The 15,810-nt window shown below is 45.0% G+C and overlaps 1 protein-coding gene across 4 annotated transcripts in view; it reads right to left on the bottom strand.

The window, feature by feature from the left end:
* The window catches only part of Celf6 (CUGBP Elav-like family member 6), a 32,201-nt gene extending 26,877 nt beyond the window's left edge, over nucleotides 1-5,324 (bottom strand). For 2 of the 4 annotated variants that reach the window (XM_005069635.4, XM_021226877.2), the window contains exons 1-2: nucleotides 4,965-5,309; nucleotides 1,259-1,341 (exon numbers count right to left, since the gene is read on the bottom strand). In XM_005069635.4, the coding sequence (XP_005069692.1) occupies nucleotides 1,259-1,341; nucleotides 4,965-5,226 (345 nt within the window). In that variant the 5' untranslated portion in view covers nucleotides 5,227-5,309. Of the gene's footprint in view, nucleotides 1-1,258; nucleotides 1,342-4,964 lie in introns of all 4 variants that reach the window. The other 2 variants (XM_040730084.1, XM_005069634.4) reach the window with 2 other exon arrangements.
* Between the last annotated feature and the right edge of the window lie 10,486 nt (nucleotides 5,325-15,810).

Raw genomic sequence — 15,810 nt, 5'->3', positions numbered from 1 at the left:
TAACTCTGCCTTTGAAGTGCTGGGATTAAAACTATACCCAGAATAACTCAGGTTTTAAACCCACCCAGGGTTACAGAGTTGGTGAAAGGCTGTAAAGTTCTATCTAATAGAACAAAGCTGAAATGGGTACCTGTTTCTTACTCTCATTGATCTTGCTTTTGCCATCTGGTTCCATCTACAGAAAATCAAATCCTTTGTCAGGATCTTAAGGCAACAGTCATATTTACTGGGACTTCCTTACTACAGCCCAAGGAGCTACATTGTAAGTACATCCCGCATCCTACAGATAAGTAAACTAAAGCAAGTGGACAGAAACAAAACTGGTAAATGACAAAGGTGAGACTCAAATCTAAGTCTGAAAGATGTGAAACCAAGTATTTTTAATTATCATGTTACTATGTGTTCATATTAAAATCCTATTGAATTCTTTTTTCTCCACATATATGCCTTTGAACATATCTCATGACATATTTAGTGTCTGTGTGCCTTTATTCTATCCTGGTCTCTTTCTGGTAGGCCAATGATCTTCTTAATTGTGAAATGGACATTGTCCCAGACTTTGCCTACCCATGATATTTGAATCTTGCTCTTTTCTCAGACACAACACTCCTCAGATAGGAGAAAATGAAGCTGGGAAGGGTGTTTTCTTATTGGCAACCCATGCTAGATCCTAATTGTCACTACCACATGGATGGTAGGTTCCAATTTTTCTTTTGTTTCTGGCCATCATTAGTTAAGACCAGATAATATAATCCCAAGTGTTTATAAAACCAAGAAGTCACTTTTAACTCAAGCTATGTTTTGTAATATGGAGAGAAGATGATTTTGGGGAGTCAGGGTACCCCAAATGTATTACAGGAAGACAACCACAGGAAAGCACCATCTAGGACCACAAGATTGGAGAAGACAAGATACTGGCTCAGCAGAGCCTCTCCCCTATATTACTATATACATGCTCACATGCAGTGACAAGTAACACCTGAAACCATGATTTTAGCCAAAGTGGAAAAAATTCTAATTTAGCTCACATCACTGATGTCTCTTCTAAAAACCAGGTAGGAACACTTGGCCAGAAGATTGAATGTAATATGGGGTTTGTGTTGTTCAAGGAACACATAAATCCTTTCCAGGATAGATTATCCTGTTCTAGTTGCTGGTGCCAACTTAACCCTTTATGCTGCTTTGGCAGGCATGTAGAGCATTGTCCCAAGCTTGAGGTGATTCCCATCCAACCTGCCCTCAACCTTGGTTGACTTACCCCTGGCAGGGTTTTCTGCTCATGCAGTGCACTCTGGGCCTTGAGGGCAGAGTCCCGGGCGCAGTAGGTGAGGAAGGCACAGCCTGAGGAGGAAAATCCAGGTTCAGGGAGTTTTCTGAAACCCCTTAACATTCTTCTTGGTAAGATCCAAATAAGTCAACAAACTTGGGGTCACTATCCTGTAAACATGAATACTGGGAAGTGTTCCTGTGATAGGAGAGGCTTCATGTGCTGTGGGACCTATATCCCAAGTTCTGGCTTCCTCTCATTTTCTCCTCACCTTCTGTACCCACACATCCAGTCATGAGCTCTTTCAATTCCAATGCTTCCCTCCCCAGTCCATCCATAAACCTCCCTAAGTGGCTTTGCCTTCTTGATTGCAGTACTCTGCCCACATAATGCATATCTCTTTCAGACTTAGATTCATAGTCTCCAAGGGTTGGCCTCAACTCCTTCCCAATTCAGTTCCAAGTGACAGAAAGAAAAAGAGGAAGATTAAGGGTTGAAGGCCAACCACTTCCAAACACTTCCCTTCCTAAGTTTGATGTTGGGGAATGGATTTGATTTGAGGCTTGGATCAGGTTAAGGGCTTCCTGTAAGTAGGGGATTCCAGAAACTCCCCAATCCTATCCAAGGATCTTGGTCTATCAAGACAGGACCCTTAAAGGGTTATTTGTGACCCAACTTGGACTCTTCTAAAAGAAGCCTAGATACTGGGGCACGGAATGAATTTAGGTTGAGCTAAAGAGTAGGGCCTACTATCCCAATGTGTTCAGCTTCAAAATCTGCAATCTTCTAGAAAACACTAAAGTAAGTGTCTTCCTTTCCAATATTAGCACTGAGAACTCACTCATCCAGAATATATTCAATACTTACTTATTTGGTTGGGCATTATGATGGGTTAGAGATGGAGAGGAGTTCTTGGATACTGGATGTCATGAGGAGCACCTGAGTCTGTCTCCAAGGGTTGAGGGCTGTCTCCAAGAAGACACTGAGGGTGGGGATGTAACTCAGTGGTAGAGTTCTTGCCTAGCATATGAGACCTTAGGTTCAAACCCCAGCAAATAATGATGATGATAAAATAGAAGATATTGAGATTTCAAGAACAGGAGAGAAGAGGGGTGTGATTATTTCATGTGGGAGGAATGAAAACCAAGCCAAAATGTGGTGTGTTGGAGAAATGGATAGAAAGCTAGTATGTATGAATGAAGGCTTGGGAGTTCAAGCAGAGTGGCCAGTGAGGTATATAGGGATTGGGTTACTTATAGCCTTAGAGACCTCAGTAAATTTTATTCTTTCCTAAGGGCAATGGAGAGCCACTAAAGGGTTTTCACTAGGGCTGTGAGATGATAAGATCTGTATTTTCAAAGTAAACCTTTTGAGTAGAGGAAGAAGAAGGACCACAGAAGGGAAAATGCATGTGGGAAGCTATTAGGAGCTGGCTGTAGGTTTCTGCTCAAACAGCCGACTAGAAAAGCAAATGGGAAATTTTTTTTGTTTCTTTTCTTTTAGTGGCATCTTCTACAGAGATGCTGCCTTAAGATGGATGGATTGCCTACTGTTTAATGGGAACTCGTAGATACAGTCTTCTCATGTCAGTAAGGTAACTGAAACCAGAGATTGTGTCAGTCACAGTCCAGGGTTTGGAATCTTTGAACTCCCGGGCTATGGTTGTTTCCAAGTCATGGTGGCTGTCTCCCTCAATACTCAGCCATCAAAATGGAAATGAGTCTCTCTAGCATTTAGACATCATGATTGCTGGGGAAAGAGTTGGGATGTTGATTTAGAGACCCTCCAAGTTGCCTCTATATCTCACAAGGCCACAGTTTCCTTGGAAAGGTGTAGACTGTTTGGAGGACTAAATCATCTAACCCTGGGCCTCATACTTATCAGTTCTGCCAGTGAGCAATAACATTGGGCCTCAGACTGGAAAGGGCTTTATGAAAGGTTTAGGAACCCAGGTGCTACCACAAAGAACCATGTAGATTGCTTGGGTTAGAAGGTGGAAGAATGGAAGGATAGAAATACAGAGAAGCATGGCTTAGGGACAGATGAGTATGGGGAAGGACAGAGAATGAGGAACGGTTCAGAGACTCTGTGCATTTGAGTGTTTAAGTGAAAATTGCAGCTATTCCACACACTTTCTTTATTCTACAGATCACCTACCTAGTCTTGTGCTTACCCACTGAATTCCATGTCTAGAAAAAGGTGCCATAAATAATGGGAAGGAAGATAGACAGGCAGTTGGACTGCATTATAAGGAGTCTGGATGATGTGAACTTGTCCTTGTGGCATTTTAACATAACCTCACCCCAAAGGGTGGAAAATGTACCCCTACTCAAATGACCTAGGTCTTTTGTGGACATTTTATCAAAGTCCCCTACCTTAGCATGCCAAGGAATGCTCTGGGGTCTGTGGTTGGAAAGAGGTAGTAGTCTGATGCTAGCCCACTAGCCTTTGGAATGAGCCTGCCCTGCAAGACCTGTCATTTTTCTCATAGGAAGACTACGGAGGATAGCTGGTGACCCTTCCCCCACCAAAATCCTGAAACCACATTATTTCCCAGTGGGGAAATAAGGATGTGACTCCTCAAATTATTATATGATTCTGACTCTGTTATTCCAGCCCAGCCTGGACAGACTTTTCTGCATGTAAACAAGTCTCCTCCCTTCTCTACAGGAAGAAAGGGGTGTGGCTGGACAGGACCATGGTGCCTCTGTTCCTTAGAAGGGCAGTGAGAAGGGTCCCCATCTCCATCTTCCTCACCAGACTGACCCCACCCGGAGAGTGCTCTGGTCTGGGACCAGCCAGCAAAGAAAGGAAAACAGGAGGCCATCAGGAGAATTGAAAAGGAGCAGAGAAGAATGGGAGTGGAGATGAGGAAAGAAAAAAGTGTATTCGTGCAAGGGGAAGCCTAAGATGCAGGGGACACAGGAAGGTGGATGTTCCCAGCTGAGGTTGGGATTCTGGATTCAGATCAGAAGAGGTAAAGAGTGTTGAGTCCTGGAAAAAAATGTATGCAATACCAAATGTATGTAATTGTCAGATGTGAGAGGGCATTTGCCTCTGAGAGTCTCCTGGGAGGTGAATTGGACTGTGTAAATTAGACACGTTTGAAGTCTGAAGGAAAAGAGAATTTGGGCACAAGCGATGTTTAAAGCTGTCAGACACAAGAGTTAAATGGACGCTTTGGGGGTTGGCTAGGGTTGGAGACCAGAAGGAGGGGTGCAAATCCATGAAGTGTGTGAGTGGTTAGGCCTGAGTAGGGTGGCACCAGAGGACTCTGGAAATACATGGTGGGTTCAGGGGTCAGGAGATCAGGTACTCCAGAGCTGGGAGGTAGAATAAGTTTCCAAATTCCAGGTTTTGGGGTGTCTAATGGGAGGGATGATGGAGAGGTCCAGCTGGGAGATGGGGGTGGTTGGGATGTGAGAAGTGACGAGGGGTTTGGAGGTTAAAGTGAAGAACCTGTTAGGGAATTGGAGTGATGCTCAGAAGGAGGATGTCACAGAGAAAATTCTGGGTCTGGGGCTCTGTGAGCTGGGGAGGAGCAGAGCTGAGGTGGGGCAGGTACTGAACTGGAGTCCGGCTGGCTCTTGGTAAGGCTGGGGTTGGGCCTGCGTTTGGGGCCGGGGTTGGGTTGGGATGCGCTCTAATTGGATTGGGGCTGGGCTGGGCTGGACTGGGCTGGGCTGACCCCGCGCACCTTTGTGGAGGCCGGTGAGCCGGTCCTTCAGCACCGTCAGCTCGTAGATGCGGCCGAACTCCTCGAACAGCGGCTTGAGGTCCTGCTCGTCCAAGCCCCGCGGGATCTGCCCCACGAAGAGCTTGATGGCGTCGTGGTCCTTCATGGGCACAGCGGGACCTGGGTTCAGCCCGCTCATGCCGACGCCGCTGTCCGCGGTGCTGAAAGCCAGGCGCGGGCCGGGGCCGGCGGGCGGCGCAGACCCTCCGGGCGCCGCGGCCATATCCCCGCCCCGTCCGCCTTCCCTGGCGTCCGTCTTGTCCCGCCGTCCCTTCCCTGGACTGCTGGCGAGGGCCTGGGGGAGGGGGCGGGGCCCGGCTGCGAGGGCGGGGGGGCTACTCAGGGGGCGGGGCCCAGCAGAGAACGAGGGGCGGGGCGGGCTATAAAGGGGCGTGGTCGAGGGCGGGGCGCCTGGGTCCAGCCGGAGTAGCTCTTTGGGCTCCCGCCCTAGAGTGCCAAGCCCAACCCTGAGCCCCAGCCTTCACCTCCCCATCCCTCCCCCCCTATCCCTCCCCCGTCCCCCCAGCTTAGTGACGTCAGATAGCCGGCCGGGCCAGTCTACGCAAGTAATTTGCATAATAAGGTAGCGGTAGCCAATCAGAGCGGGAGTTAGCTGAGCTGGGGCGGAGGGCGGGAGGGGCGGCTGGGCTCACGCGCTCTAGTTCTCCATGGCAACCGGACCCTCAGTTGCCCTGTATGTGCAGGGTGTGCGGGCGTGGCAGTGGATGGGAAGCAGCTTCGTCATGCGTGGCGATGTCTGCGGGAGTCAGAGCCGATTCCTTCCTGCACACCTCCAACAGCGACACCGTTTTCTGTGGGGCAGTTGAGGCTTCCACCTCTCTATCCCCACTACTGAAGCCAGTCCCGCGGAACCCATCCTGCCGGGCTCTACTACACATCTCTTTTGTATCTTCGACCACTTCCTTGCTCCTGAGCCTCAAACACACTCTCGTCTCTTGAATTCTAAAACAAGCTCCCAAGCACTGATTTCTTCCTCAATATTGCGAGAGAACTTATGTAGCCATATTTACTCAGCACTGATGCCTGGTTCCTCCCTATTCTGTCACTCAAATGTGTTATCTCCTTTTCCTGAAAAGGGTGCTGTGGATCAAAGAAGTTAGGGCGTAGGTGCCCCTAGAATTTGCAGAGCCGAGGGCAAAAGAAGAAACGGAAATTGATACATCGTGTGTGTTAGTATCTAAAAGCTAGCTGTCAAATCACAATGCGAAAGTGTTTATTTCCTTTCTCACAAGCGCACATTCATAAAGATGAAGGAACGGCGCGATAGCCAAGCATGTAAAGGTTCTTAATGAACAAGCTGAATAATCTGAGTTGGATACTTAGAACCTACATGGAAAATCCAGATACAGAGCCTCCCATCTGTAATCCCAGCACTTCTGTGGCAAGATGGGAGGAGGAAACTAGAGTCACGAAGGCCAGGTAGTAGAGGGACAGAAACAAGAGAGACCCTCAACAACATGAAATGAATGAGAGAACCCATTCCTGAAAGTTGCCCTCTGATCTCAACAAGCATGCCCTCACACATATTTGTTCTCTTGCACGCACGCACGCGCACGCACACACACCACACACACACAGTAAATTTGTAAACATTTTTATTATTATGTGTATGAAAGTTTTGGCAGCATGCATGTATGTATGTGCAGCATGTGTATGCCTAGTGCCTGTTGATGCCAGAAGAAGGCGTCAGATTCCCTGGAACTGGGTGCTGGGAATGGAATCACGGTCCTTTGGAAGAGCAGCCAGTACTCTCACTGCTGAGCATCTTTCCAGCTCCATGTTTTTGTTTTTGAGCCGGTCTCATGTCTTCCAGGATGGCCACTAACTCATTATCGAATGGAGTAGGACCTTGAACTCCTGAACTTCCTGCCCTTCACAGGAAGCTTCTGAGGTCACAGTCATTCACTCTCATGCTGGACTTAAGATACGTTAGTTTATAGATCACATGTGTAGTAGTTTGTTTGGGGTACATCGACTTTTCAAAATGTCTTTTCTTCTGGACGGAGCCGTTTTTTCTTTTTCCCTTTTGACAGGATCTTGTTATGTAGTACAGACTAGCCTCAAATTTGTGGTAATCTGCTGCAATCTTCGCAGGGCTGGGAGAGCAAGCACATACTACCATGCCCAGCCCCAAACTGTCCACTGAGGCGTATCTCCCTGCACCGCAGCTACATTTAAAGCAGGTGAGTTTAAAAGTGCATGTAATTGGGTCTTTTTCATTTAAAAATGTTTTATTTGTTCTGTGACATATTAAAAATTAAATATTGTCAATGCTCCACATTGTTCTCTTTTGATATCATGTTATTTACTTTTTCCAACATTTCTATATAAACTTTAGTCAGCTTGTCAATACTCATTGTGCTAGTTTTGCTTTCTGTTGCCAAGATGATCACCATGATCCAAAACAACTTCAGAAGAAAAGGGTTTATTTCAACTTACATTTCCTAGGTCACAATCCAGCCATCACTGAAGGAAGCCAGAGCAGGAGCCCTGGGAGAATACTGTTTACTGGCTTGCTCCTGGTGGGTATATTCCCCCCCACACACACACACATCACAGTTTCTCTGTGTAACAGGCACTCGCTCTGTAGATCAGGCTGGCCCCAACTCACAGAGATTCCTCCTACCTCTGTGCTGAGATTAAAGGTGTGCACCACCGCCTGGAATGCTTAGCAAGCTTTTTAATGCAGCCCACACCTTTGTATGGAAGAAGATACCTCCTACAATGGGCTGGACCCTCCCACTTCATAGAAATGGCCAGAGACCAATCTGATGGCAGAAATTCAAGTGAGGTTACCTCTTCCCCAGGTGATTCTAGTTTTTGTTGACAATAACTAAACCCATAATATAGCTTCCTGGAACTCTGACTCGGTTTGCATTGATATAGACCACATTGGGAAAAAATAATGAAACAAAACTGATACTGTGGTCTTTAGAGGAGATGGCTTAGGGGATAAAGGCACTTGTCACCAAGTCTGACTATCTGAATTCAATCCCTAGAATTCACATGGTGGAGGGAGAAAACCAACTCCCACAGTTGTCCTCTGTCCTCTACGCACATGCAATGTGGCATGTACACACATTCGCAGGAGCATGCATACAGACACACACATACACATTCACTAAATGTTTAAAAATGTTATTGTAACAATATTGATTCTTCCTATTCACAAACATGAGAAATCTCCATTTATTTGCCTCCTTTTTCATTTCTTCATTCAAAAGTGGTGGGTATATTTTTTTCTTTCTTAAATATGCCACACCATTCTAGTCCTTGTTTCTTTGTAGATAGATGGGATATTTCCTCTGGCTTGTCTCCTGACCCCCAACTCTCCAGGTTTTTTGCTTTCTGCAGTTTGAATGTGATATGCTTAGATAAGGGTTGGTAATTATCTAGGGTTTATGCTGCTGGACCCTTGTTGAGATTCCTGAATCTTTGATTTGTTGTCTGTCACTAATTCTGGGAAATTCTTTATCATTATCACCTCATTAATATTCTCTTTATGTGCCTGAATGCTTCTGATTATGTGATAGGCATTGTGTTGGAAAAATATTTTTAGAAGTAATTGGAGGTTGAAGGGGGTTAGTATTTTCTTCTCCAGAATGAACTTTCATTTGTTTCTGGAAGGCATCCAGAATTTCTATCAGTTTGAGATAATCAAACTAATTTTAGTGATTAAGATGACTCAAAGCTGAGCTGCCGACTCCAGAGCAATTGATCTATTTCCAACTCACTCTTTAGTTGGGACTCCTGAGTAGAGTTTTTTTTAGGAGTGTGTGTGTGTGTGTGTGTTGTGTGTGTTGTGTGCACTCTTATGTGTGTGCATGCATGTACATCCCTGTATGTGCATGCAGAGGCCAATGAAGGTGTCATGTGTCCTGCTCTATCCTTAGTACCTTGAGACAGTTTCTAATTGATTCTGACCCTACATTGGCAGCAAGAAAGCCCAATGATTCCCTTGTCTCTGCTTTCTCCACAGTACTAGGATTATAGCTAGGTGTATGATCATGGCTAGCTGTTAAAATAAACATGGGTGCTGGGTATTCATTCAAACTCAGGTCCTCACGTTTGTACAGCAAGTACTTCTATCCACTGAGATATCTTCCCAGCTCCAGAAAATTTTTGTGCGCCTTAGATCACAACTTTTTTTTTGTTTTGTTTTGTTTTTGAGACAGGGTTTATCTGTGACTTTGGAGCCTGTCCTGGAACTAGCTCTTGTAGACCAGGCTGGTTTCCAACTCATAGAGATTCACCTGCCTCTGCCTCCCGAGAACTGGAATTAAAGGCACGGGTCAACAACACAGTGTCCCAAAATGCTAGGCTTTCAGTGTGAATCTTAGTCTTAGTCTTAGTCTTTCTCAGATCTCATCTGAGTCATTTCTCATAGTGTTTCATTACTCTAGTGTTTTCAAGCCTTTCCAATCATCTCCAGGGGCAAACCTATTCCCAGTCACTTACTCTATCATGATGAGAGATAATAGGCTTACATATTTTTTTAATTTTTACAATTTTATTTAAATTTTTTATGCTTATGGATATTTTGCCTGTATGAGTGTCTGTGCACTACAAATGTGTCTGGTGTCTTTAGAAATCAGAAGATGTCTTTGGAGCCCCTGGGACTGGAGTCACAGTTGTTAGTACCATGTGGATGCTGGGAATTGAACCCAGGTCCTCTGGAACAGCAGCCATCTCTTAACCTCTAAGCCATTTCCCAAGCCCCAAGGCTTAAGTTTTGAAAGTTGTTTACCTTTTAAATCATGGAGTAAGGTGTGTGTGTATATATGTATGTATGTATGTATGTATGTATGTATATATCTTCCTCAAATTTCTAGACATTCATGTTGTTTGAATCAGCTATTAGTACAGAGTTGAGGTGGTTTGAGATTTTTAAGTTCTCTTCTTACTTCAATGAAGGTGTAATTTCAGCCTTGTCTTTGAATTCATCTTTTTGTTCTTCTATGTTATTTTCATAGAAGTAGCAAGATTAAAGGATGATTTCTACCATTATTCCACAAGAATCAGAAAGAATTAGAAGTCATCATGCTAATTTTCTTTTTAAAAAAGATTTATTTATTAATTACATACAGTGTTCTGCCTGCATGTATGCTGCAGGCTAGAAGAGGGTACCAGGTCTCACTACAGATGATTATGAGCCAACATGTGGTTGCTGGGAATTGAACCCATTACCATTAGAAGAGTAGTCAGTGCTCTTAACTGCTGAGCCATCTCTCCATGCCCCTCCCCATGCTAGTTTTCAATGTAACCTGATTATTTCAGTGTCTGTATATGGATAAGCCATTTACTGGTTTTCATAGCCTGTTTTAAGTGTTAGCTCATTCCTGAACCAAATCTCCTTCATGAATTAAAGCTATTTATGTATGTATATATGTATTTATTTATTTAGAGACAGGGTCTCACTGTGTATTCTGGATAGCCCAGAACTCTCTATATAGACCAGGCTGGCTTTAAGCCCACAGAGATCTCTCTGCCTCTGCCTCCCGAGGGCTGGAATTAAGGTATGCACTTAATACCATGCCCATCTATTCATTTATTTTATTTACTTGTTTTTGTAGCCCAGGATGGCCCTATACTTACTCTTTGGTTGAGGCTAGTCTTGACCTCCTGATCTTCCTGACTCCACCTCCTAAGTGCTGGGATTAAAGACATGTTCCTATTTTGCCTGACAAATCCCCCAGTTGGAAACCCCCTACCCCTGAGTTATAAAAATCTTACCTTCCTCACATTCAATGCTGACTTCTTGAAGCCTGCCTTAGGGGGAGATAGCCCCTGTTCACGAATAAAAAAAAACTTGTTTTAATTAATTGCTTGCTTTAAATAGTTTGGCCATGATGTTTTGAGTTGGTGGTCTTTCCCTCCCATCTTCGGGATTAACAGAAGGAAGGAGGAAGGGAGGAAAGGAAGGAGCGAGGAGCAAAGGGAGGAAGGAAATTTCCCAGTTCCAGTATTGTTGAGTGGACACTGTTAAAACAGTGGTGGAGGACGGGAAAGACTGGCAGAAAACAGCAGGACACGCAGGAAACAATATCACAGAAATCTGGCAAGTAAGATTTTCAAGAGAGAGAAGTAGAAAACAAATTCAAAATACAAAACCAGGTCGCAAAATACACTGCTTATTATTGAAATGTGTTCTGGCTTTAACATGCAGCTTGTCCCAGCCTTGTTGAGAGAGGCTCTGGATGGGGCTAATGCCAAACTGTTGTGTCCTGGGGCATAATGGGAAGGGGAAGAGGAAGACAAGTTAGAGCAGGAAAAGCAGGCCCAGGAGGCTTGAATTCTATTCCACTAGAGAAAGATGGGCATGTGGATGGTAGGGAAGCTAGGGCTTAACTTGGGTAGAAGCCATGTGTTCAGCTCTCCAGTGCTACACAAACTGATCATGTGGTTCACAACTAGGATCACAGCAAGTAGGGCGGAGAGGACACAGGGGATCAGAAGTTCAAAGGGATCCTCTGCTACACAGTGAGTTTGAGGACAGCCTGGGACACATGTGACTCTGTCATGAATAAACATATTAATGAATAGACAAATAAACCAGACAAAAATTAACTCAAGCCAAGATGTAGCAGAGTAGCCAGCATTATGGGTGTGTTATGTGTGGCATCCAAGCAAGAAGACATCTGACGTAGGTCAGGTGGTGACATAGCAGAGAGAGCTCTGTTCTCTAAGTAAATGCTGACTCAGACGACCTGTATAATCATAGTGAGTCATATACTCTTTCTATGTCTGTCCCTATTACGGTTGTTAACTTGAAAGGATCTAAACACACCCCTGAGACAAGCCTCTGGGTACACCTGTCTGAGTGTCTAGATTTCCTCAGCTCCTAGGTACACCTGTGAAGCATACCTTGGATAGGTTAACTGCATTGACAAGACTTTAAATATGGGTGTCACCATTTTCTAGGCTGAAGCCCTGGGCCACAGAAAACAGAGAAAGCAATCTGAGCACTAGCATTCATTCCTCTTAGCTTCCTCATGGCAGATGCAATGTGGCCAGCTGCCTCAAGTTTCCACCAATGTAACTTTCCCACCACAATGGACTGTATGCAACCTCAAACTGAGCCAAAACAAATCCTTCCTTCCACAGTGTTCTTCTGTCTAATCACAACAGGAAAAGAAGGATAATTAACAGGATGAAATAACACCCACTGTTGTGGTGGGTGGGCCTCTGGTACACACTAGGTGAGCATTCCACCATTAAGTTACAGCTTTAGCTCAATGTCTATTGTTGAGCACTCCACAGCCCAGAAGTGACAAAGTACTTTGTTGCCGGGTTGAGTGTTCAAGAGACTTAGAGAGACCAGATAAACATCCACAGTATCTTCTGGTTTTCTCCATTCAAAGATCCTTTCTGATTACAGATTCAGGTAACTAACCTGCTCCTGTCCACACACTTTGCTACACACCAGCCAAGTGGGGGAGCTCCTTCCCCACAGTGTCTGCCTGTCATTAGCTCTGCCTCCTCTTTCACACCCTTCTGTGACTTCTAAGATCTCCCTTTGTACTATGCTATAAAGTGATCCATAAGCAATTTATTAACAGGATGGGTGTGGTGATGCTTGCACTCCCATCACTCAGGACCTGTAGGGACAATGGGCAGGATTTCAAAGTCAGACATGGCTTCTCTGTGTAGCCCTGGCTGTCCTGGAACTCACTCTGTAGATCAGGCTGGCCTCAAATTCAGAGATTTGCTTGCCTTGGCCTCCCAATTGCTGGGATTTAAGATGTGTGCCACCACTGCCCAGCATTTTTTTAGCTGGGGGGTTGTGGTGCAAGCCTTTATTCAGAGCACTTGGGTGACAGAGGCAGGCAGACCTTTGTGAGGTCAGCCTGGTCTACAGAGTGAGTTCCAGGACAGGCTCCAAAGATACACAGAGAAACCCTGTTTCGAAAAACAAAAACAACAAAACAAAAAAAGAACACCACAGTTAAGTATCAGACACTGCAAAGAAAATGTGATTTAAATTAAATTTTTGGAAGTAGTTTTGGAGAAGGAAATAGGATTGAAAAGAGACACACCTAACGTTTCTTCTGTTTTAAAAAGCTTATTACCTTGTGTGTAGTTCTTGTGTGCATACATGTTCACAGGCCACAGAATTCACATGAAGTCAGGTGACAACTTGGAGGAGTCGGTTTTCTCTTTTTAAGTCAACCCGTATGTAAGTCCTGGGGATTAAACTCAGATTCTCAGGCTTAGTGGCAAGCACCTTTACCCGCTGAGCCCTCTCAGCAGCCCCATTTTCTTCTTTTTAAAGATATATAAACTGGGCTCCAGATGTAGGATGTAGCTCAGTGGCAGACCACTTACTTAATGTGTGCAAAGTCTTGGGCTCAGTCCCTAAGCATTATGGTAACAATAATGGAAGCAGATGACGCTGAGATGTTACAGTGCTCTGGGTTTATAGCAGTATAGGAATAGATGCTTATTTTCAGCTGTTCAAAGTTTATCTGTAAAGGTAAAACAATTTCACTTAACAAAGCATCCAAATTCTGATTTTCAAAGTAACAAACAAAACCAAAACAAGATGAAGCAAGTGACACACACACTTGCTATGCCAATCAGACTCTGACTATACCATGTGTCAGGTTAACCTCAAAAGATACTGATAAAAATCCCATAAATGTAGATTTCATAGGTGTTAGGAATATTAGATGACATGTGTCTCATATGAATAAAGAACACATCCTTTCCTTTCCCCTTTCCTTCTCAGTTATTGGCTTTCCTCACACTTCAGTGGTCTAGAAGTTTCTGGACACCACCACAGCATTGCCAGTGCTGTGATGGCACCTGTACCCCCAAGCCCTGATACAACATCCCTACAATGACCCAATGAAGTGCACTTGAAGACATGGGGACACCAGTTTACCAGAGTCCTGGAAGGTGTGTTACGAGGAACTGAGTCTCATTCCTTAATAAGGAGAGGGAGACCAAGTGCTCTCATTTACTCCTTTTTATTCTTCTGGGTCCTGTGCTACCTACTTAGGTTCAGAGTGGGAGGGCCAGTCCAGGAAGACCAGTGCCAGGAGGACAATATGGGTACTTCTCTGCCCCCTGGTGGTAAATAGGAGCCCTAGCAAGCTCGATTCTTTGCACTGCACACACTGGGTGCTGGCTGTGGACCACTGTTTCTGGCCTCAGGGCAGTTTGAGGTCTGACAATCTTCAGGTAAATGCCCTCGTGGTCACTGGACACAAGCAGCAACTGGGGAGGCTAGGGAAAAGTGTATCCTGCCTTATCTTGACCAGGGTAGAGTGGTGTTTTTGGTTTTTCGAGACAGGGTTTCTCTGTATTGTTTTGGAGGCTGTCCTGGAACTTGCTCTGTAGACCAGCCTGGCCTCAAACTCATAGAGATCTGCCTGCCTCTGCCTCCCGAGTGCTGGGATTAAAAGCGTGCACCACCATAGAGTGATTTTTTTAAAAAGTTGTGGTAACTAAAAAAATGTTTCAGAGAGTAAAAAGTCACAGAAACTTAAACTAGGACCTGTCTTCATGGTTTCTTCCTTCACTGACTTGCACAGTGCTTGTTGTTTTCCTTAACGTTGGCCCAAACAGTAGGAACACCAAAGGTGTCCCAGGAGAGGGCAGACATTTAAAGTCCATCAACAGTGTTTTTGTTACTGGAGTTGTCAGGTGAGAGAGCCTGGGGGCTGGCAGCCCTAATAGGGTTCAGCCACCTGACCTCGGCAAGCCAAACAGTGATAAGCAGGATTTATTCCATGTGCAACAAAGAGCCCTTAGCCTTAGCCTTCTCCCAGCATGACACCATTGGAGGAATCCCAATTTGGGATGGATTGTCTCAGAAAAGTTGATACCTGGTTTGGGGGTGGGGTTGTGAGGGTGCTACACCTTTAATCTCAGCACTCAGGAGGCAGAGACACGTGGATCTCTATGAGCTCTAGGCCAGCCATGGCTGCAGGGTGAGATTCTGTCTCAAAAAAACAAGAAAAAAAGGGGGAGGGGGGAGCTGAAGAGGTGGCTCAGATGTTAAGAGCACTTGCTGTTCTTGCAGAGGACCCACAAATTGTCCATCACTTCAGTCCCAGAACACATGATTAAGATGTGTGTGTGAGTTGGGCGTTGGTGGCACATGCCTTTAATCCCAGCACTCGGGAGGCAGAGGTAGGCGGATCTCTGTGAGTTGGAGGCCAGCCTGGTCTACTGAGCGAGTTCCAGGACAGTCTCCAAAACAATACAGAGAAACCCTGTCTCGAAAAAAACAAAAACAAAACAAAACAAAAAAGATATGTCTGTGAGAAAACTCATACACATAAAAGTCTATAAAACAAAGAAACAGAAAAAAGACTGACATGTAAAGGAGGTATCAAATGTCTATAATATTTTCATTTCATTTCTGAAGAGTCCTTGTCAGGAAGCAACCCTTAGGTTTCTGGGTAACGGAGGTAGAAAGCTCCTTTGGTGTAGTGAAGCCTTAGCTTATGGCTCTCCAGGATAGAACCAGGCTTGGCTAGGTAGGACTATGAAAATTCCCTAAGACTTTGCTCTAGCAGAAGGTTGTCACTCCATTCTCATAGACACAGCATGATAGAGGGTTCTAGTGGCCAATCATGGGGGACTGAAGGATAGCAGTTAAGGGTCAAGTTTGGTTTAGATTATCTCTTAGCCCTGCCTTCCAAAAGCTTCGATCCAGCACACTGCAGGATGAGACACTTGGAACCTGCAGACCAGGCAAAGGGCCCTGCATCCAGCCAGCAGGGCAGCTTGAGTCCACAGCAAGACAATTCCTCTTGGAGAACACCAGATCACACAG

Source organism: Mesocricetus auratus, unplaced genomic scaffold (assembly GCF_017639785.1).
Source record: "Mesocricetus auratus isolate SY011 unplaced genomic scaffold, BCM_Maur_2.0 Super-Scaffold_100022, whole genome shotgun sequence".
Lineage (NCBI taxonomy): Eukaryota > Metazoa > Chordata > Mammalia > Rodentia > Cricetidae > Mesocricetus > Mesocricetus auratus.
This window is presented reverse-complemented; position numbering and strand designations above follow the sequence as displayed.